The sequence below is a fragment of the Cydia pomonella genome, chromosome 11 (assembly GCF_033807575.1).
Source record: "Cydia pomonella isolate Wapato2018A chromosome 11, ilCydPomo1, whole genome shotgun sequence".
Classification (NCBI taxonomy): Eukaryota; Metazoa; Arthropoda; class Insecta; order Lepidoptera; family Tortricidae; genus Cydia; species Cydia pomonella.
The window spans coordinates 17345572-17367976 of NC_084713.1; the positions used below are offsets into that span (position 1 = coordinate 17345572).

Below are 22405 nucleotides of genomic sequence, written 5' to 3' on the forward strand. Positions count from 1 at the left end.
AGAAAGTAGACCCGAATGAAACGGCAACTTGTATACTTTGACTCTTTGAGCGTCAATAGCGTAAGCGTTTTTATACCGTCCAATCCGATATCGGATAACACTTGGAGGAAGAAAACTGCTAGAAAGTCCCATATGGTGCCAAGTCCTTTTATTTTTGAATTAACGTTTTTTTTTAATTAATAAATAAAAATGTAAATGCACTTATCGGATCGGACAGTGTGAAAACGCTCTAACACGTGGTCGACGTATCCTAGGTTCTGTTTTATATTTCAGATACAAAATGACGGTTCGCTTAACCAATTTACTACCCAACCGCCCTGCTTTATACCAATGTTTTGCTAAAATGATAGGTTAGTCGAACAAATTAGTATCTGGGATATTATAGAAAATGTTATAGGCGTTTTATCTAACTCTAACAATAAATTTTGTCGAAGTCTAGGCAAAGGTCCCACTTCGTCGCTTGCCATAACAACGAGATTTGCTTGTATCTTTATATGAATAACCTGTCAAAGCGTCCTTATGGCAAGCGACAAAGTGGTACTATTTGCTTAGAAACGGCCAAACGGCACAATTACTCTCCAAGTATGTCTAAACTTTTATTATAGTACTACTCCTACAAGTATTATAGTACAACACCTTATTTGCCTTATCTATAATTTTGAATTGGGTGTAAATCAATAAGCAGCTGATTTTAAAAGTATTTTTAGTTCATTTCGATTTGCGTCTAAAATATGTGATTCAGTTCAGACTTCAGACGCTCAAGAGTTAATGTATGAGTATGAATGCTCTAAAATTGCTTTACTTATTTGTAGGAAGGCAATATTGTTTGCCCCGGCATCGTTTACTCCGACGTGTTAAATATTTATAAAATAAAGATATATGAATTGAAATATGTTGTTATATTTTCAAATGTCTATCTGCTTGTGTTGTGAAAACTAAAACTACCTAAGGATATATCCTTATAGTCCGTTTTTTAGCATTAGAAAGAATTTGATTGAAAACCACTTGAAAATAAGTTACGGCAAATATGCACCAATTATAAATCATATACAATCTTATACATTATTTTGTCTTATGTTAACAGTTACTGATTTTCAAAAAGCGTTTTTAGTTCCGTAGCCAAATGGGAAAAAACGGAACCCTTATGGATTCGTCAGGTCTGTCTTATTGTCTGTCCGTCCGTATGTCACAGCCACTTTTTTCCGAAACTATAAGAACTATATTGTTGAAATTTGGTAAGTAGATGTGTTCTGTGAACCGAATTAAGATATTCACACAAAAATAGAAAAAAAAAAAGATTTTGCTGGTTCCCCATACTTAGAACTGAAAACCCATACGTGTGGGGTATCTATGGATAGGTCTTCATTGAGGTTCCTAATGTAATTTTTTTCTAAACTGAATAGTTTGTGCGAGAGACACTTCCAAAGTGGTAAAATGTCCCCCCCCCCCCCCCCCCCCCCCCGAAACTTGTAAAATAAGAGAATGATACAACTAAAAAAAATATATGATGTACATTACCATGCAAACTTCCACCGAAAATTGGTTTGAACAAGATCTAGAAAGTAGTTTTTCTTAATACATCATAAATAGTACGGAACCCTTCATGGGCGAGTCCGACTCGCACTTGGCCGCTTTTTTTTAATAAATGACTAATCAAGATTGTTAACCTTTTTTCGAACGCTAGAAACAACTTACCTATATAATTCCCGGGGCCTAGCCAATAAGGCAATCGCTCACAAATGCTATGAAAAGTCCCATGTTATAGGGACCGTGCGCGTTGGAGGGTCTGCCATCTTGTGGCCTGAATCGGAACCATAAACATGTTCATTTACCCGTCACGTGTTTTCTGATTTATTAAATTAAAGTTTATTACGAAAGGCATAAGGTCCACCGATGGTCAGTTAAGTGTGTTGCTATTTGTACCTATGTATTAGGTCGCACCTATTCGATCACACGTAGCAACAGTAAATATAAAATTAGTGTACATACTTATATTTGATCAAAGTTCGATAAATTGATCTCAGCTCAAGGTATAATGCAATTAAATTGAATCACGAGTCAGTATAAACTTCATAATGCCTGTCAGCCTTACCATGCACTAATATGAATCACATCCGACTTATCAGCTTTCCAAACCGGTTATGTGCTCATTAAAGATAACCTTGGATATACATAACTAGTTATCAACGTTTGTCGTGTACATACCTAAACAGTTAGTCTGCGCCACGCGCTCATCAAACGCGGTCATGAAGGTCGCCGTAGTCACCGGAGCTAATAAAGGCATAGGGCTTGCTATAGTCAAAGCCCTTTGCAAAAATATGGAAGGAATAGTCTACCTTACATCTAGAGACGTCAATCGAGGTACTGAAGCAGTCGCTGAACTCCGCTCCCTAGGCTGGGCACCGTCATATCACCAGTTAGACGTCTCTGACGAAAACAGTATTATCAAATTCAGAGATTATTTAAAAGAAAAACATGGAGGTATCGACATACTGATAAACAACGCTGCTGTAGCAGGAGATGGATTTAAAACAACATATGAAGAAAGCAAACAAGTTATTGATATTGATTACAGAAGCTTGCTTACGATTCAAGAACATATATTTCCACTTATTAGAGAGAATGGAAGGATTTTAAATATTGCAAGTGATTGCGGACACTTATCTAATATAAGGAATAAATATTGGATAGACAAGTTATCGAGTAAAGACTTGACAGTCAGTGATATTAATGAGTTCGTAAATTGGTTTTTGGATGGCGTTAAAAATGGTACGTTTAATAAGAATGATCTGGCTGATGGAGGTTCGGCGGCAGCTTATAGGATCGCTAAAGTGGCAGTCTGTGCTTTGACGAGACTTCAACAGAAAGAGCTTGAATCTAGGAAGATTATTATCAATGCTATGCATCCGGGGCTGGTTCAGACTGATATGACAAGAGGAAAAGGTTTCTTCAGTCCTGATGAAGCGGCCGAAACGCCTGTGTATTTAGTTCTTGATGCCCCTGAGAGTATCAAAGGAGCGTACGTGTGGTTTGATAGGAAAGTATTGGATTGGTTCGACTATAAAAGTGATTGTTACTTTAAGATTGAGTCGGTTTTTAAGTACTATGGTGCTATTGGACCGGTGCTGTACTTTGTGGCCAGGCATGAGTGGTGCCGACATTTGATATTGTTCGTTTTTACAATTTTGTTGATCAGTATTTTGTGTCGTTTATTATGAATTGTCAATACTTATTGCAATTTTGTTTGAAAATTCGTGCTAATTATAAGGTTTTAATTATATGATGGAAAATAAAGTATTTTTTTACCAAGCTTGTTTTTGTATGTAGGTATTGAGGAAAATACATTCTATAAGTATAGTCGCTATCAAATATATACATACACTCGTTAATGTTAGGTCACACTGAGTAACTTTTACTATGGGACCAACCCTGAAATCGCGAAAAAAATTGGCTGTTTCATACATTTTGCTGGTCTGAATTTGAAATTTCCTATGGGAGAGTAAAATTCTTTTCGTGATTTCGGGGATAACCCCATATAGTAAAAGTTGCTCAGTATGACCTAAACGTTACCGGGTTTGAGTAATTGCTTTTCGTTGTTACATACTGTATAGGTACATCGAAGTGGCCAAGGTGTTCCCAAATATCTGAACGAAACCTCTATTATAAAAGATGTTAACGTGCCGGTTCAGGTATTTTTGAGCACCTTGGCTGCTCCGATATATCTGAGGGCATACGGTGAAACACGAACTTTCGTTATCTGTCTCTCTCGCTAGGCAAGATATGGCGGGTGTACGGTCACGTCTTAAAATATAGATACGAACGATTAAGTGCCAAAAATATGTATACACCTTAATATATGGGCAATAAGGTCGTGTATACATATATTTGGGACTTTGTTCGTATCGATATTTTCAGACGTGACTACAGACGTAACAAAATAATGACTTCAAATTGAATCCTAAAGTTCGTCTAATTAAGCTGACTGTCCAATTGGAATAGAACAAAATAAGGCTGTGTCATTATAAACGTCATAATTTCATAGAAATTTCACGTTAATGATGACATGGCATAACTTTGTCATTGCACATCTCATGCAGTCAGCCAACACATTTTTCATTGGGATAAAATAAAAATCAATGTCATGAAAATGTTGTATATTTATCTAATTTTAAAATACATATTAGATAATTTGTTCTCAAGACGCATTATCTAGAGATGCCTAGACAACCACAGGCTAACAAAAAGCTTAACAAAATCAATTAAAGTATCACAACACAACCATTCGCTATATTTATATTTTTGAAGGAATACACATTTCTTACTCGGCTAAATAACTTCAAATCCTGACTACAAACAGATCCAGACAAAAACAAGGAATTTTAAACTTTAACGTAATGAGGAAAGGTTTTTTTTATTGTAGGTACAACCTATATAGTTAACGGCATTGCCAGCCTCAAAATTCACATCATTTAGTTAAGTACAGGGACCGTACATTTCATGCCGTTGACACAAAAATGACGCCACGCTACATAGAGTACGATTCCAATTAGTATTTTAGTAATATTTAATCATTTGTCAACCTCTTTAGTTAACTGGTACATATACTTGATAATCCATCTTATTGTCACTTAACTAAATAATATATTGATGTATTAGATAATATTTATTTTTATTTTTAACAGCGCATTTCACGTAACAAGTATTAATTTTTCTACGCGTCAATAGATTAGTTATCTCAATTTGTAGTGTTGTAAAAAAACTGCCTGTATGTTAAATTACGTAATTTTTGCGTCAACGGCATGAAAAGTACAGGCCCTGGTTAAGTAAAAACAATTGTTAGCTAAGTAAGATAAGTTGACAGCTATTTTGATGGCCCAGACAGTGCAAGTGTCAAGTACACGTCATCATTTCATAAATTTTGACGTTTAATATAACCCGTGCACCGTTTGCGCTATCAAAATCGTTGCCAACTTATCTTAGTTTGACTCTAGTTTTTTTGTATGCTATTTACTTATGCCATGATTCAGGCAAAAGTATCTACACATATCAAGTAAGAATATTTTGAAGTTCCGATGATACCATGATATTTTGTACTATCAACAACACACTTATCTGAGTAACGATGGTATCTCTATGACCTTATCTCGATACTATATGATAGCGTATACGAACGGTGCGCAAAAAAAAACTTTACTTTTCTTGTTTTTTGACTGGATCCGATCTGTAGTCCCTATTCAGGTATATTCGATCTAATGGACTATCAAAATGTTCATTAAATGCACATTTAAAACCTTAAGATTAATAATTGAGCGTCATACGTAACACGGCTAAACTTTTTCAGACTAAACCAACGCTAAATAGACTAGAATCTAACCGCCATCCACGACAGAGTAAATTTTACATTAAAATAACAATTGCAAAGTATAGGCTTGTGTAGTACATGTACTAAAGTCAAAAAGACTCAATTCCCTCCGATGACCGAACTATTCCCTAATAATTCTTAGAATCGGAACGGGAGCGAGAAGTGACACTGACAGCAAAGCGATCCGAGCGATCCGACCGAACTAAAGCCAAGCGCGTGCAAAGACGACTGAACGGCTCTCGGATAATATGAGCGAGAAAGCACATAGCCGTCAATCCCTTGCAACTGCACGGAAGAAAACGAGATAACAAATTTCGAATTGTACTACTTTACAAAACGTCCGCACAAACCATTCTGTTACATTATTATGCTCAATTTCTCTCAATGTACTACTGTACGAAATGTACTAAAAAACCGAAAAAAACAAAAGAAGGTTGCTTTACAGGCCTAGGTCATCATCATTCATCGCACCGGATAGGTAGTATTTCCGGACCTAATTTGAAGTAGGTAAGTCAAACACATTCATTGCAAGTTTGAAGAAAATAAAATTACGAACCCACATTGGTTGCCTTTTCGGAAAACGTTTCGTGGATAGCGGCCTTTACGACTAGATCCCACAAAATTATATAAAATTCTATAAAAGCAACTAGTCCCATAGATAATCTCATTTGAAAACATTAAAAATAAAATCACAGCTGAAAATTACAATAGGTACCTATCGTTCGAGTAAAATGTTAACTCTATAAAATGCTAATTCTAAGTTTATTCTTATCAATCCCAATACATTTCTCTCAATAATAAACTAATTTACAATTACTTATAAATATTTAATTCTAAATCGCAATATTGGATTAAAAAATCGAGTAAAAATTCAAGAAATTATCATGGCAGTTTTCGTTATTAATTTCTTTATAATTATTATAAGTATGGTCATTTATTGCTTTGACTAGTTTAATTGGTGTATTATTATGAGGTGTATAATATGACAAGTTACTTCTAAGTGTAAGCTAGGAATAGGTTTTATAAAAAATTTGCTACATACGACTTTAGGTTTAAAAGGGCAGTGATAAATGTTGTTTTAGAGTAGTCCACAAAAATAACAAAGTACATGATTATATGAAAACTTTTCGCGAATTATATTTTTTGTAATTTGATACGAGTAGCAAAATCTGTAAAAACTTTAGTAGTAGATAGGTATATTTCATAACCTTCATAAGTTGTCTCAAAGAATAGACATTTGGTTTAATTTTTCCTACATAAGTAATAAGTTATAATAAATTGGGATGAATTTCTGTAGTTGAAAATGACAATTAAATTCCATTGTATTTAATTAAAACTAGGTGTTGGATTGTAATGAAACAGCACATACAAAGACATGAGGTATATCTAGTCCTGTAATTAGTCTATAAATCTCCAGTTTATAAAACAAATAAAATAGAGCAAAAACAAGTTTTGTATGAAAAACTTAAATTCGCAATATTTTTTTAACTATGGTATCTGAAGCTACATAAACAAATTACAGGACTAGATATACCTTATCTAATTGCAAGTACAAAGTTTCAGAGCAATCTAGCTAGTCGTTTTAAAATGAGAGCGTAACTAGGTTTATATGGAGAACCGAGCTTGCTGAGGACCCTTAATTAATGTTAGCTAGGAATATGCAAGTCCTGATGTACTCTGTATCTTTTGGTATTTAAATATAATTAAAGATACAGAGTACAGGCACACGTAAGTACAGTCGGTGCCCTAATATAATTATCTACTTTTCTATACCGCTAGTATGGCGACGTACCTAGAGGTATTTATGTTGGGGCTCCTACTGTACACTATTTTAATATACGTGTATCGCATTTGTTATTTTTGTGGAATATCTATGTATTTCTACAAACTAGACAGGCGAAAACAGGCAGTAGTTACAAATAACTTTAGGAATAATTTACCTAGGCTTACCCCCTTATTATAAAACTTAGCAACCTCTTACAAACCTCTGTTAAAACTTGTCTCTTTCTAACAAACAGAAATGTCAAAATGATGGATAGGGACAAACGATTACCAACGGTTTGTTAGATTTGACAAACTTTATAAATAACGCAATTAGACTGAACAGACAAATATTTTGTGTATTATTTGTATCAGCTAAATCAAAGAGAAAAAAAAAGAATAGAATACAATATGCAATAGAGAGGTAAAGTCTAAGAAAATAACGTCCCCCTTAGACATCCAAAGCGGATGGCGCTGTACTGCAAACGTCAACATTTGACAATCAGAGTTACCGAAAAATGTATGGAGCTGTACCTCTCCATCTCGTTTACCTCTCAAATTTGAAAATGTCTTAGATTTTACGCATCCTACTCAATCAATGAATCTTTGGCTAAATTAACACAATAATATATCGTTTATTTATCGCCACTTTAATTTTGGTTTAAAATAAATATGTATATCTAAATAACAAAAGTATATTACTACTTAAGGAACTCCGAATACCTCCAGCCGAGGTTTTAGTATTAGAAAAAACTTCGCAGAAACTAGAAGAAACTAGTATTTCACCTAAAGTCTATTTCATACGGATTTTAGAATAATGTAAACAATTTTATTGTATGTAGTGTCCGACCGAAACTGATTTTTATGCAAACCTTTTTTCGGGGTTAGGTTTCTCTCTAGTTCCGACCGAAACATGTTTTTATACCAAAATCTGCCGAAACCGAAACTTCAGTCAGGCGCGAATTTTGTCATTGGCCGACCGAGTCACGTGGTTTTTCTTTACATTATTTAAAGATCAATATAGAATAACTAGAATTATTCCGCTGTAACGATATTAGACTTACATAAATGATGATAGTGTATCGTGTAATAATGAAGTGGTTATGATTGTATTATAGTACATTACGATACAAGCGCGAAATTCGCAACGAGTGGCGATAAATTAAAACACGCCCGAAGTTATTTTAAATCGACACGAGTTACGAATTACCTCTTCGCACATGTATCGTACAACGTTTTACAGTACATATGGCCCTTAAAATTTTCGACATAGTTACGCAATGTGTTAATTATCGCAATAGTGCGATAAAGAAGCATATGTTCTGTGAAATTAATTACCCTAACGCACGGCAACTATCATAATGATCAATATTAATTATTGAATGATTTTGTACACTGAAAATGTTAATATTATTTTCATTATTTTTGAGTTACAATCATTGAGCAGGGATATTTGATACCTCTTATTGTGTAGACAAAGTTATGAATTCAGGGCCCGTACATTTCATGCCGTTGAAGTAAAAATGACGTAATTTCACATACAGGCAGTTTTTATTACAAATTTTGATAGCTAATATATTGACACGTAAAAAAATACTTGTACATAGGTATGTATCATTTAAATGATAAACTAACAATATATTATTTTGTTGCGTGACAGTAAGATAAAAGTTAGACGTTTCTGTACTGAGCACGTACTGAGTGTCAAGTATCTATATCAGTTAACTAAAGATGTTGACAAATGATTAATTATTGCGAAAAGACTAATTGGAATCATATTAAATCATTTACGTCATTTTTCCGTCAACGGCATTCAGTACGGGCCCTGGTTATGATTGGGGAATGTTCTAAATTAGGTACATGAAGTCCAGTCACACCTTCCCTCTTATTGGTCACTAAACCCGTAAAATCGAGGCGCTTAATTTTTTACAGATATCGAATCTATTATATATATTTAAATCTATAGAGTTACAGTTCGTTATACGGGTTAAGAAATTGACATTACCAATTTGTTTAAAAATTCACATGGTTATGTAGTGCTTCAAACGCCCTAACATGTTAGTATTTATTAATAAATATTCATATTATTGCATTAAAACTTTGTTTGACTATTTTCTATGTAAATATTTTAAACTAGCAACTAAATATATTTCTGTCTCTCATTCAATTGTTTGAAATCACATTCAATAACGTTATAAACAACAAGGTACAAGGTATACAGCGTGGAACATATTACAATGCAAACAATATTAAGTTATCCAACAAATATTTTTTTTTACTTACAAATGTAGAAATAAAAATTCAAGTTCTGTTTTAAGTAGGTGATTCGGTTTTGGCCAAGTATTTTTTATTTGGCTAATTTCAATCTTATAATAATGACTACAAGGTACAATATTCTCTAATGCTTAGTCAAAACCGGAGCACTCACTGTATTGGTCATGATTTGTAACAAAGCAAGCAAAATTGGGAAAATGATTTGCCTTAATTTTGTAGGTACAGTCAGCATCAAAAATAGCGGATCAAACAAGGTGTCAAAAGTATCTACCATTCTGTAACAGCTTAACAAAATTTGATGGTTGTATATATAGAACAATTAAGACGGTAAAAGATATACTTTTTAACGTGAAATTTTAGAGATTCATCTATATTTGGAAAAGTTATACGGAATATCAGATACTTTTGGCGCGTTATTTCATCCGCTACTATTGGTGCTGACTGTACAACATTTTGTAAGAATACCAGGTCCGAAATCTTAACGGCATGCTGGTATCATTTGAAATTAGGCCTTTCTCCAACGTAACAAGGTTTAGTGTCATTACTGAAGAGTAGAGATTTAAAAGTGTATACACGTATCGACGTAGAAAAGCGCTTGAAATGTTTCAGTATTTTAGGAGAAAACCTTTTCGTTGGGCTGCCTTTTGTACAGTCTGCATCAAATAGTTGAAGTAGCCAAATACACGGTTATCCCGAACACCCGAAAGATTTTAACCACGCATTTCAGAGGCCGAAAGAAGGAAAAAATATGATTGTAGTTTGGTCCAATTTATATATTTTTTTGTTTTATTCTTTTTTTTATGAACCTTGTTATTAGTAAACCTATCACTTAAAATGAATTTTGACTTTATTTCGTGTTATTTGTCATTTTTTGGAATCTATCAATGCGGATATATAGACTAGGTCCCTTAGTAGCAACACCGCCATGAAAAAGTCGTTTAGCACTAAGTAACAATATAAATATTTTATTTTCTCAATCGGCATTAACTCTGAAACTTAGGACATTTTAAGTCTTTTAATATGATCAGGAATACACTATTAAAATCTTTCGCAGCCCTCATGAAACATCGTGTATGTGTTGTGTTACACAATGGGTTATATAGTATAACCCACACGATTTGACAGTTCGTCGACTAATAATATTAGTTTAATACCGTTCGAGAAATAGGCCCCAGGGGGTAGGGTTGTCCGTTAGTTGAAGCCCTACTGCAAAAACTAAATTTCTTTATCTTGCCTCTCTATCGCTCGAATATCCAAGAGCGATAGAAATGCAGATAACGAAATTTCAATTTTCGGTTTTCGCTGTTACGGCTTACCGTTCGACAGTTAGGGCTTCCGTAGAGCTGATAGGGCTCGTTTTAATACTGGTAAGGTTTGTCATTAGGCAGATTTAATTATCCATTGAACTGCAAAGACCGGTAGGGTTGTACCTGGTGTTATGTTTTAGCAAACGTCTTTCCCGTCCGCTGCGGGCTGCGGGTGGCCGTTGTGCGCGCCGAGGAAGGACGTGAAGGTGGTGTCGCGCGACATGGGCGGCTCCAGGCCCGAGATGGGGATGCAGTCCAGGCTCGGGACCGTGTACTCCCTGCATGTGCAATTCATATATTATTTATTTTGATTTAGTTTTAGACAGGCAGCTGATGCTGGTACGTCTAAATCAGAGTTCACAGCACGATTTCACTATTTATATAGTAAATCAAGATTGTTTTTAAATTGATTCACACTACAAGAGTTCACAACTTCAAAGGGTAATTTGTTCCAAGAACTTCCTATTCGTAGTATCCGTGAATTATTTTGAAAGTCTCGATCAAGTCGCCAGGTTCACGCCTTTTTAGGGTTCCGTAGCCAAATGGCAAAAAACGGAACCCTTATAGATTCGTCATGTCCGTCTCTCTGTCCGATTATGTCACAGTCACTTTTTTGTACAGTTGTCAAGCCCAGCTCGACTAATCTTTCCTCATACGAAAGTGGCTATTCCTCACTTTAAAGTCGTCGTTACCGTTTCACAACATTCAAATAAGCTTAACTGGTAGATAGAGTGCTAAGTTTTGGAGGAAATTTTATCTGGAAGTGAATTTGTTTGTTAAATAGCAATCCAATTAATACTCTACTTGAACTTTGTGAAACAGAAAGAGCGACTGAGGGTCAAATGACCCTCATCGTCAAGAAAAAATATCGTATCCCACTATTATTCATTTTCTTTTGACTGTCAGTACAACATAGGTTTTTTTTCCGAAGTACTGAATAGTTTCTATTAATTATCCAACTAAGGGTGGGAAAAAAACGTAAAGGGTTTTTATTCTTTTTGCTACCGAATTTGTGTTTAAGAAAAACCCGATATTGTGTTTAAGAAATAGTGAGTTGCCATCACTACTTTCACGGTCACAACATTGTGACTTGTATTATAAATATCGTCGGATCGTACATGTCGTGTATGTTTAACGCACAATATAGTTAGGACAGGGCGACGCCTCCTGTCCACAGTGTGGTAAAGAGACCAGTTTGCACTTACTAGTAGAATGTACTATGTATGCGGCACCGCGACAGAATACATTCGGTAGTGATACACTAAAAGAGCGCGAACTAAAGGATGTCGAACTTAAAGATGTCCTTCTGTTCTGCAGGAAAACGAGAAGATTTGAGGAGAAGTGTGGGAATGCCGCCGGGGCAGTAACCTGCAGCTCCAACTCCAGGGAATTGGGCTGAGTGAACGCAACGAGCGATCGACAGCCTGCCTGCTTCCGGCCTGGCGTTTCTGCGCTGCATCTATATCTACATCTAGGACAGGAAACTTACAGAGACACGTTATCCTGCGACTGCGCGGCCTCGGGTGCGGCTTGCGGCAGCTGCGCCCCCGGGGCGGTGCGGCGCGCACTGAACAGGAACACGCCCACCATGGCCAGCAGGTACGACAGGAAATATAACGCGTGGAACTGAACGAAATGGGACATTTTTAAATCAATCATTAGCGGGCAATCACACTGGGCAATTCCCCTACTGCGGGCCTTGAACCAAAGTATAAGGTTGTCAGGCAACATTTTTTTATGCCACACAGTAAAAGTATTTAATCTAGATATATCCCATGACACTACAGAAAAATAATCTTACAATATTTTTATTTTATTACCATTTGCATTTACATACTTAAAAAAAACAATCGACTAAACAAATTAATTTTATTGCCACAAATATATTTTTCAAATAATTTTGTGCGAACATAATGGCAATATAAACTAACACTCACCTTAAATTGAAAGATGTACATCCCAGCAATAAGAGTATAGTAATCCGACGACAAAAACGACAGATGCAATATGATCGCTCCGGCGTCTCTCAACATGAAACTCTGCAATATCTGAAATATCGTCTGCACTGAGCAGTAACTCCCAAGCTGTATGAGCGTTTCCAACTCATACCAGTTGAAAGTAATCAGGTCACTTAGTTCTAGGAAGAAGGTTTGTGTGCAAGACACTATGCTGCCGATGAGGCCTAGGAGGGCCAAGTATTCGGGGCAGGATTGGACTTGGAGCATCATCTCTTGCAGAACGGTCACCAGGGCGAAGAGAAGGGAGCCGGCGAGGCAGAGCATGTCGCCGACTAGTTGGTTTTTACCTGGAAATATACATTATCATAGGGTCATAGTTCAAATGAATAGGCGGGTCCGCACAGAGCAAGCAGGAAATTTCCTCGCGAGGCAAACGACGGGCCTCGCACGGAAAACGACGGGCTTCGCGCGGCCGCGTGCTCGTGTAACTTTTGTCTCAAATCAATTTTGTGTCAAATTAAACATCAATCCTCTCTAATTCCCCTATTCGTATAGTTGGGATCTCAAACATTGATCTTTATTCAATTTTCCAATTTGATGTACGGAACAATATAACCACGCGCACCAAACAAACACATCCCGACCGGCGCGCGGCAAACGACTGAGGCGCCTTTGAGCATGCCGAAAAACCGACACCAAGCGGCTCGGCCAAGGTCGCGTTCGCCCGAGGAAAACGTGCGCTCTGCCTCGGCCGAGGCACGTCTACATTGGCCGTTTTGTGCGCAAGGAAATTGCCTCGCGCGTATGCTCGCTCTGTGTGGACCCGCCTAATGCATACATAGCATGGCAAGTTATTTCTGTGAGTAGATAAGAAAAAGGAAGCATGTTTCACACCTTATTTGATTTAATTGCCAGGCTATACAGGCCTAACTCAGTAAAATTTGTAAAAAAAGACGAAATCTGGAGATTAATTTAATATTATTATTATATTATATAGCCCTTTGTTCTGAACATGATTGTTCTTTTTGATAGTCTTGAATTATCATATGAAGTCTTTTAGTTCAGTGTGCCTGTCGGCAAAGGCCTCCTCCAACTCCTTCCAGTATCTTCTTTCTCTTGCCACCCTTGTCCAGAGTGGTCCCACTGTACGAATAATTTCGTCTTCCCATCTTGTTACTTGAGGGCCTTGCGATCTTGACCCGTCTGTAGGGTGCCACATGAGAACTCTTTGGCTCCACTTTTCTGTCTTACATCTTATAGTGTGACCTGCCCACCTCCATTTTTGCATATCTATGTGAGTGAGGATATCTGCTACTTTTGTTCTAGCTCTTATGTCAGAGCTGCGGTTTCTATCCTGTAGTTTTACCCCGAGCATGCTCCTCTCCATAGCTTTCTGGCACTTTGCAAGTTTATCTCTTTGTTTTTTAGTAAGAGACCAAGTTTCGCAGCCATAAGTTAGACACGGAAGGACACATGTGTTGAAAGTTTTGCTTTTTATTCGTATACCTAGGTTGCTTTTCATGATTTCTTTAAGTGACCAGTATTTGCTCCAGCCGGATGATATTCTCTTTTCGATTTCTTTGTCCATTTGGTCCTTGAAAGATATTATTTGACCTAGATACACGTATTCCTCAACGTAATCTAAAATGTATCCATTGACTGTGATTTCTTGAATGCTAGAATTTGTCATCAATTTAGTCTTGTCTGAGTTAAGCTCCAGTCCCACGGCCTTGCTCTGTTTTGCTATTTAATATACTGAACTAAATATAAGGACAGATAATACTACTCCTCCACGTCGGCCCACACGACGCACACGATGGCCATGAGGCCGAGCGTGGCGCCGGCCACGTGCGCCGCGCGCCCACATCGGACCACTATAGCTATGAGACCGAGCAAGCGAGCTGTGCTACGTACCATCAGTAGGCGCGCCCTCCACGTCGGCCCACACGACGCACACGATGGCCATGAGGCCGAGCGTGGCGCCGGCCACGTGCGCCGCGCGCCCACATCGGACCACTATAGCTATGAGACCGAGCAAGCGAGCTGTGCTACGTACCATCAGTAGGCGCGCCCTCCACGTCGGCCCACACGACGCACACGATGGCCATGAGGCCGAGCGTGGCGCCGGCCACGTGCGCCGCGCGCCCACATCGGACCACTATAGCTATGAGACCGAGCAAGCGAGCTGTGCTACGTACCATCAGTAGGCGCGCCCTCCACGTCGGCCCACACGACGCACACGATGGCCATGAGGCCGAGTGTGGCGCCGGCCACGTGCGCCGCGCGCCCACATCGGACCACTATAGCTATGAGACCGAGCAAGCGAGCTGTGCTACGTACCATCAGTAGGCGCGCCCTCCACGTCGGCCCACACGACGCACACGATGGCCATGAGGCCGAGCGTGGCGCCGGCCACGTGCGCCGCGCGCCCACATCGGACCACTATAGCTATGAGACCGAGCAAGCGAGCTGTGCTACGTACCATCAGTAGGCGCGCCCTCCACGTCGGCCCACACGACGCACACGATGGCCATGAGGCCGAGCGTGGCGCCGGCCACGTGCGCCGCGCGCCCACATCGGACCACTATAGCTATGAGACCGAGCAAGCGAGCTGTGCTACGTACCATCAGTAGGCGCGCCCTCCACGTCGGCCCACACGACGCACACGATGGCCATGAGGCCGAGCGTGGCGCCGGCCACGTGCGCCGCGCGCCCACATCGGACCACTATAGCTATGAGACCGAGCAAGCGAGCTGTGCTACGTACCATCAGTAGGCGCGCCCTCCACGTCGGCCCACACGACGCACACGATGGCCATGAGGCCGAGCGTGGCGCCGGCCACGTGCGCCGCGCGCCCACATCGGACCACTATAGCTATGAGACCGAGCAAGCGAGCTGTGCTACGTACCATCAGTAGGCGCGCCCTCCACGTCGGCCCACACGACGCACACGATGGCCATGAGGCCGAGCGTGGCGCCGGCCACGTGCGCCGCGCGCCCACATCGGACCACTATAGCTATGAGACCGAGCAAGCGAGCTGTGCTACGTACCATCAGTAGGCGCGCCCTCCACGTCGGCCCACACGACGCACACGATGGCCATGAGGCCGAGCGTGGCGCCGGCCACGTGCGCCGCGCGCCCACATCGGACCACTATAGCTATGAGACCGAGCAAGCGAGCTGTGCTACGTACCATCAGTAGGCGCGCCCTCCACGTCGGCCCACACGACGCACACGATGGCCATGAGGCCGAGCGTGGCGCCGGCCACGTGCGCCGCGCGCCCACATCGGACCACTATAGCTATGAGACCGAGCAAGCGAGCTGTGCTACGTACCATCAGTAGGCGCGCCCTCCACGTCGGCCCACACGACGCACACGATGGCCATGAGGCCGAGCGTGGCGCCGGCCACGTGCGCCGCGCCGAGCCGCCGCCCGCGCCACGCGCCGCCCACCAGCGCCGCGCCCACGCCCGAGCACGCGAGCAGCTGTCAGCTCAGCACCGACGTGAAGCGCTGCGACAGCACCAGCAGCCAGCTCGCTTCCACGTCCAGTGTGCACGCGATTATCACTATACACCATTTTCTGAAATAAAATATAGCCAAATCAAGTATTTTTATTTCAGAACTTGCAGTGACATCATAAATCTAGATAGAACAAAATACTCTTTATGGCACACTTCAATAAGGAACAGTTAATTACAGATACAGATCGGTGGTCTTATCTTTAAAAAGCGATCTCTTCCAGACAACCTTTATGTTAATTAAATTTTAATCAATCAAAACATTTATAATCCTAGTTATCATATTAGTTATAAAACAAATCCTTAATTCCTTAACCTATACTATATTATGTCCGTCAATAATTTTTAATTTTTATAGCCAACAGTATCATTTGTAGCAGCTTATAATACATGTTTTTTGTAGTGAAAACTTCTTTAGCGGCGCTGTGAAATTTTTTGTTATGGGGAAAAATAGCGACCCGGGTTGGGTGATTTTGGACCCGGGTATGTCCTTAAACTACGTCCAAAAGAGAGGTATGGGCAATGTGAATGTCATCTCGCCTTGTGTGGTAGGGCACAGCACAGCAGATGTCATTCCAGATCTAGAGCAAAGCCCAACTGGGGAAGTACCTCCACCTTACAGAAAACCGCAGCCAAATAACACTTGACCCTACTCATAGTGTTGTGTTCCTGCCGGTGAGTAAGGTTGCCAGAGCTCAACGAGGGGGGTGGGGTTAGGGTCGGCAACGCGCATGTAACTCCTCTGGAGTTGCAGGTGTACATAGGCTACGGAGACTGCTTACCATCAGGCAGGCAGTATGCTTAAAACTGACATAGTATATAAAAAAAAAAAGCGATGACGCTGATTACACCGCCACCGCCGGTCAAAATGTCATTGGACGCCGCCGCCGATGATTTTGCCATTGGTGCACAATTCTATACCCTACTCTACTATTACATTGCATTAAGAAGTCAGCAATTAATAAGTTAAATAACAATATAGGCAAAAAAACTTACGTAAGTCACCTGTTGTATGTAGTTGTGACGTGTTCAAATAGACATTTGTTTTGTTTGTGTGTCTTTTAAACATGTATTGTCTATTCGAACACATCACAACTACATACAACAGGTGACTTACTTAAGTTTTTTACCTATATCTTTATTGTTGTTGATATTCTAATTGAAGTGATCCAAAAGCTCGAGAATGTATGGAAAAATTATAGAAGTGTATTATGAAGTGAAGTTGAATTTTACGACATCTTGGCTTGCAACTCCATGTATTGCATATTGACAATCCTTTATAAGTTTAAGGGTTAGGGCTGTCAACACACAGGGTGTGAGGTATCTTGCAATCACCTTTTGCTGGCCATAAATTGCTTACTTTGATAATGATAACCAAATAATAATAATAATAATAAATTATTTATTCACGACCAACTTGGATCATTATGTGTTAGTGACAATTTTTATCTTAATGCTAATGTTAATATATAAATATGTATTTAATTATAGCAAACTATATACTATAAATGTATTACATAATAGATTTTAAGACATGACATGTAAAAATATTTTTTATCAATAAATTATCATATTCTTTTGTATGCTAATTAATACATACTTAATATATTCTTTATTGTGCACCACACATTGAAAAAGACAGAAAAGAACACAAATTTTGATGAATATAAAAATATCTTGCTGTATAACACTTTCAGTGCCAAGTGCCCCATTTCCAATACAAAAGGATTTTAGCATGTTCTTGGCAGGGAATGTTTATTGTATATATTAGTACTAATTAAATTAATTCCTCAACTCCCGCCATTACAATGTCACATCGGCAGAAAAGTTGCCTCACACATCCGAAAAATACAAACTTTATGCGTTTATGCATACATTTAGAGGATTTTGGCATTGCTGGGAGTTGGTCGAGGGTTTAAGAGTAATCACTATATTTAGGTATACTTACTTGGATAGTTTTGTTACTCCGTTACATAGCAATGTAGGGACGAATAAAACGAAAAGCGCCAAATAAGGAATAACAAGCTGGGCCGTCGTAGGAAACTGCCAGGTCGCGCTCTGCAGTATCGTCGTCAGAATACATTTCGCACTCATCAGTATAGACAACACTTGACCCAACAGTATACTTCGCCATACTTTCCTGAAATGTATAAAACGTAAGTAACACAGTTTATGTCTCACAAATAAACCCATAAAATAAATAACCAAGTACGAACCATCGCCCTAACTCCGAAAAGTATGCCTCGACTTTCTCACTGAAAGTTGAACTTTCCATTGCTTATTTGGGTAATAAATAAAACTTCAGGTGGAAAACACCACGAAAAGGAAAAAATCCTGGGGAAAATTGGAAAAATAACGAAATAATCCCATTATTCTAGAGACATGGGCTGGGAAGCAAAACACCATCTGACATTTCTGTTTTTCGTTCTGAAATCAAACGAAATCACACATTCAAATACAAACCAAAATACAAACTCACTGAATTTCTGAACGTATAATAATAGTGATGTCATTTATTTATTTAAATTAAATCGATCGATTCTTACAGTAAAGAATTCATTATCGAGTAAACAATCAATCGATGGATTCAAATATGGACTGACAAATACATAATCTGTGGCATACTGTGTGTAGGTTATGTTTTGTTTATTTGTTGCAGAAAATTAGTGATTATATGCTCTTTGCAGAAAATTAAAAAGAATCACAAACATACGATTGAATTAAACATTAACTTTAAAACAGTCCTAGATAAAGTCAAGACTTGGACCGGTTTATTGCTTATCACGAGAAAAACCATGGGAGACGGTGAGTGTCACCTCAAATGTAGATGTTTTTAAACTAATGTTTTACGTTTTACTAATTCTATTGTGAACAACTTACAGAAGATGTTATCCGTAGACGTCTTTTGATTGATGGCGACGGCACTGGAGATGATAGAAGGCTGAACGTGTTGTTAAAAACACTAATTAAATGGTGTAATAGCACAGACGATAAACCGGAAGAGAGGTTAGTTTTTAAAACGATTTCTTACTTTTTATTGCAACTACATGTCGTTGGTTAGTCGTTATAGTGCAGCTCAAGTACATAATAAACGAAATTTGTTTCAGTAAGTCGACTCACGACCGAATGCTAGCACAACTAGCGCAATGTGAATTTGCCGTCACCAAATCCCAACTCGGTTCAGAAATGATGAACGCTGAGCTAGCCAGTTACGAATCGTTGTCTAAAATACTTGAAAACGGCATAGAAATTGCTAAGACAAATATAGAGAAGAGCAAAGCTGATCTACTCCAGGCTAAAACTGTCCGGAAAAACAGAATAGAGTATGATGTGCTTGCTAAAGTAATAAGTGAACAGCCAGATAGGAAAGAAACATTGGAACGTCTCGGAACTTTGAAAACAGAACTGGCCGGTTTGGAAACAACAAAGCAGCAGTTGGAAAGTAGGTTGGCTTTAAGAAAAAAACAATTCCATGTGTTGGTTACTTCCATTCATCAGTTGCAAGCACTTTTGGATGAACCTGAGGATACAGAGTCCATTTCTGATATTGAGATGAAAGATATTAGTAATGAATCTTAGCAATAGATGTTTGCCATGTTGGTAATATTGTCAGCACAAAACTTACTAACTAATACCCAAAAATTACTTATTATCAAATTTAAACTGTTGTGAGACATACTAACATTAAACTAATTTTACGGTTTACACTTACATATTGTGTACCAAAATGTGCACAAGGTTTTAAAGATTATAACACATTCAGGAAATAAGTAAAGACATGTAATCATATTTGATAATACTATGGAAGTCTTGGTGTCTGTATCAATTTCCTTGGATTTGTCGTAATCTGGGGCCAACTACAGGAATATTAATGGAGGATATATCAAGTTTCTTCTAATACATACTGCTTGTACATTTTAAACAGTGATGGTGTCCAATATGAAAAAATAATTGTGTATATTCATTTGAAGAAAGTCTCTTGTTCTTTATGAATCCTAGGTAAGTATCTAACATTTTATTGCAATAAATGTTTTAAAATAATTATTTTTTAAAAATTTCACCCAAAAATCAAATTTCTATGTCAAGTTTGCAGCTATTGACATGTAACCAAATAGAGAATGCTATCATAAGATCTATCGTGTTTTGCAAGTATGTCCCCGGCAAGCTCAGCCGATTAACCATCCCACACAAATAGAGTTTCATTCTCATTTTAAAACTATGTGCTGGATTGTAATCCAACTTTGCACATACAATGACATGTGGTATATACAGTTGTGTGCAATATAATAGCAGTACACTCTGCGAGGAAGATCGTCTTATAGAAAAGTTTTTTTTTCTGGATGACTTGGGGTTAGATGTAAAGCTTTGATTGGAAACAATAGGAAAGATTCTAAATTACAATTATAGTACACAATTGTATTTTTTCGTAGGATTTTACATTTTTATAGGAATTTCCGATTTTTTTTTTAACTTCCAATATCATTTAAGTAAAGGTTACAGTTAATTTTGAAACAATATCAAGTAATGCAGAATAATTATATAAAAAGATACAATATTATTGATCTAAAGTTATAGTTTTCCCTTAATTTACATTTTCTTATGTACTGCTATTATATTGCACACAACTGTAGGTCTGAAATTGTTTTTTATTTCTCCTTATAAAACAATCAAAATAGAGAAAAAAAAGTTTTGTATATAAATTTTAAATTTGCTTAATTTTTTTACTAGGTATCTCAGGCTACATAAACTAATTACAGCCCTAAATATACCTATTCCTATTCTAAGTACAAAGTTTCAGAGCAATCTAGCTGTCGTTTTAAAATGCGAGCGTAACTACGTTTGTACAGAGAACCGACATTGCTGGGGACCCTTAAAAATACCTAAACACAGGTCTACAAAGGTCAAGAGAAGTTAAGTTCTTTACACACTGTGTAGAGATACAGTCACTATTCAGCCTTGACGCATTAACAATAGAATAAATTACGCGCCGTTGTCGCGAATTCGCGATGAAATTGTTCGACTAAACGTGTGTTAGTATAGCCGCAAATGTTGCAGTATGTGCTCTATAGGAGAACTCCAGCCACAAAATCTCTTTAACCTTTGATGGCAAGACCAAGCCTTGGAACCGGTTTATTTCGGTTTTCCTCCGAACTTTTGTAAGAACGCGAACGTTTTATGAACTTTATTGTAACCTTCAAAAACTGGTTCATTCGACGAGCGACGAAAGGGCCGGCCGGCCTGGTGGTGTGACAAGTAAACATAGATACCGACATAGGAAGAAACTGGTTTTTTATTGTTCTAATTCTAAACTGGTAAAGACAAGAAACAAGAATTCTTCTCATAAAAACCGATTTTAAAATAATGGTTTTTGGACTGAAACCGAATTTAAAAGGTTTTGCGTTAAGTACATAATAACGGTTTGGAAATTTAACCGGTTTTCTGCGCCTTGCCAAAGACGTCAGCTGACGCGGGCGGCTAGGTACACCCCAATAACAACCTTCGTGCAGTTAAAAGTCTACACCTTGACATTGGCAGAATCCACCTTGCTAAAATTGGCGAGAAGTAAAAGCTATTTAGGAAAAAAAACCTTCGTGCATTCCGACAAGGTTCACGCGCCGTGCACAATAGGCGTGGCGTTCAAAGGGTTAAGGGCGGTGGCATGTCGATAGAATTTATTTAATCGTCAATACAATTGTTAAGTTTTATCAGATTGCTTTAACTTGTGGAACCACTTTGGAACACGAATGAATAATTGAATTTAACCTCTGCTCCTTAGGGCAGTCATCCATCATATCTTTTTAGGGTTCCGTAGTCAACTAGGAACCCTTATAGTTTCGTCATGTCAGTTTGTCTGTCTCCCGACGCTTTGCTCCATGATCGTTGGTGCTAGAAAGCTGAAATTTGGCATAGTTATATAAATCAATCAATCCGAAAATGTTGTAAAATAAGATCTAAAAAATATTTTTTACTTTAAGTGTTGGATAGGTCTTTCAAAACAGATAAGGGTCTCCAGTAACCATTTTTTGATAGTGATTATTTTCGGAAATAATCGCTTCGAAAGAAAAATATGTGTGTGTACTCCCAAACATTCGTTTGTGGCTTCGTTTAGCCTATTCTGAAAGAATGGTACCTACGGAATCCTACACTGAGCATGGCCCGACATGCTCTTGGCCGATTTTTGTTTGAAAGATTTATGCACCTGCCTATATAATTTAATGTTTCG

The 22405-nt window shown here is 38.5% G+C and overlaps 3 protein-coding genes across 3 annotated transcripts; 2 read left to right on the forward strand and 1 right to left on the reverse strand.

Moving 5' to 3' along the window:
• The first annotated feature begins 2044 nt into the window (after positions 1-2044).
• Positions 2045-3309, forward strand: LOC133523021 (carbonyl reductase [NADPH] 1-like). Its single transcript, XM_061858522.1, has one exon. The coding sequence runs from the start codon at positions 2247-2249 to the stop codon at positions 3216-3218; it is 972 nt and encodes a 323-aa protein (XP_061714506.1). The 5' UTR covers positions 2045-2246; the 3' UTR covers positions 3219-3309.
• Positions 3310-4139: 830 nt separating this feature from the next.
• LOC133523102 (uncharacterized) lies at positions 4140-18729 on the reverse strand. The gene is made up of 15 exons (XM_061858612.1): positions 18399-18729; positions 18131-18322; positions 16187-16244; positions 15990-16147; positions 15713-15846; positions 15571-15678; positions 15429-15536; positions 15287-15394; positions 15145-15252; positions 15003-15110; positions 14883-14968; positions 14577-14820; positions 12642-13009; positions 12194-12330; positions 4140-10982 (listed from the first exon to the last, which is right to left on the reverse strand). The coding sequence occupies exons 1-15, from the start codon at positions 18455-18457 to the stop codon at positions 10841-10843; spliced, it is 2118 nt and encodes a 705-aa protein (XP_061714596.1). The 5' UTR covers positions 18458-18729; the 3' UTR covers positions 4140-10840.
• Positions 18730-18874: 145 nt separating this feature from the next.
• LOC133523022 (THO complex subunit 7 homolog) lies at positions 18875-20223 on the forward strand. The gene is made up of 3 exons (XM_061858524.1): positions 18875-18987; positions 19065-19188; positions 19290-20223. Exons 1-3 carry the CDS (start codon positions 18978-18980, stop codon positions 19759-19761), a joined length of 606 nt encoding a protein of 201 aa, XP_061714508.1. The 5' UTR covers positions 18875-18977; the 3' UTR covers positions 19762-20223.
• Positions 20224-22405: the final 2182 nt, after the last annotated feature.

Coding starts and splice junctions, on each gene's coding strand:
- LOC133523022 (XM_061858524.1), top strand. Junction 19,189..19,289: donor GACGATAAACCGGAAGAGAG/GTTAGTTTTTAA, acceptor AATTTGTTTCAG/TAAGTCGACTCACGACCGAA.
- LOC133523021 (XM_061858522.1), top strand. CDS start 2,247: ATGAAGGTCGCCGTAGTCACCGGAGCTAATAAAGGCATAGGGCTTGCT.
- LOC133523102 (XM_061858612.1), bottom strand. CDS start 18,457: ATGGAAAGTTCAACTTTCAGTGAGAAAGTCGAGGCATACTTTTCGGAG. Junction 14,969..15,002: donor GGAGGGCGCGCCTACTGATG/GTACGTAGCACA, acceptor TCGGTCTCATAG/CTATAGTGGTCCGATGTGGG. Junction 13,010..14,576: donor GGAGGGCGCGCCTACTGATG/GTACGTAGCACA, acceptor GTATATTTCCAG/GTAAAAACCAACTAGTCGGC.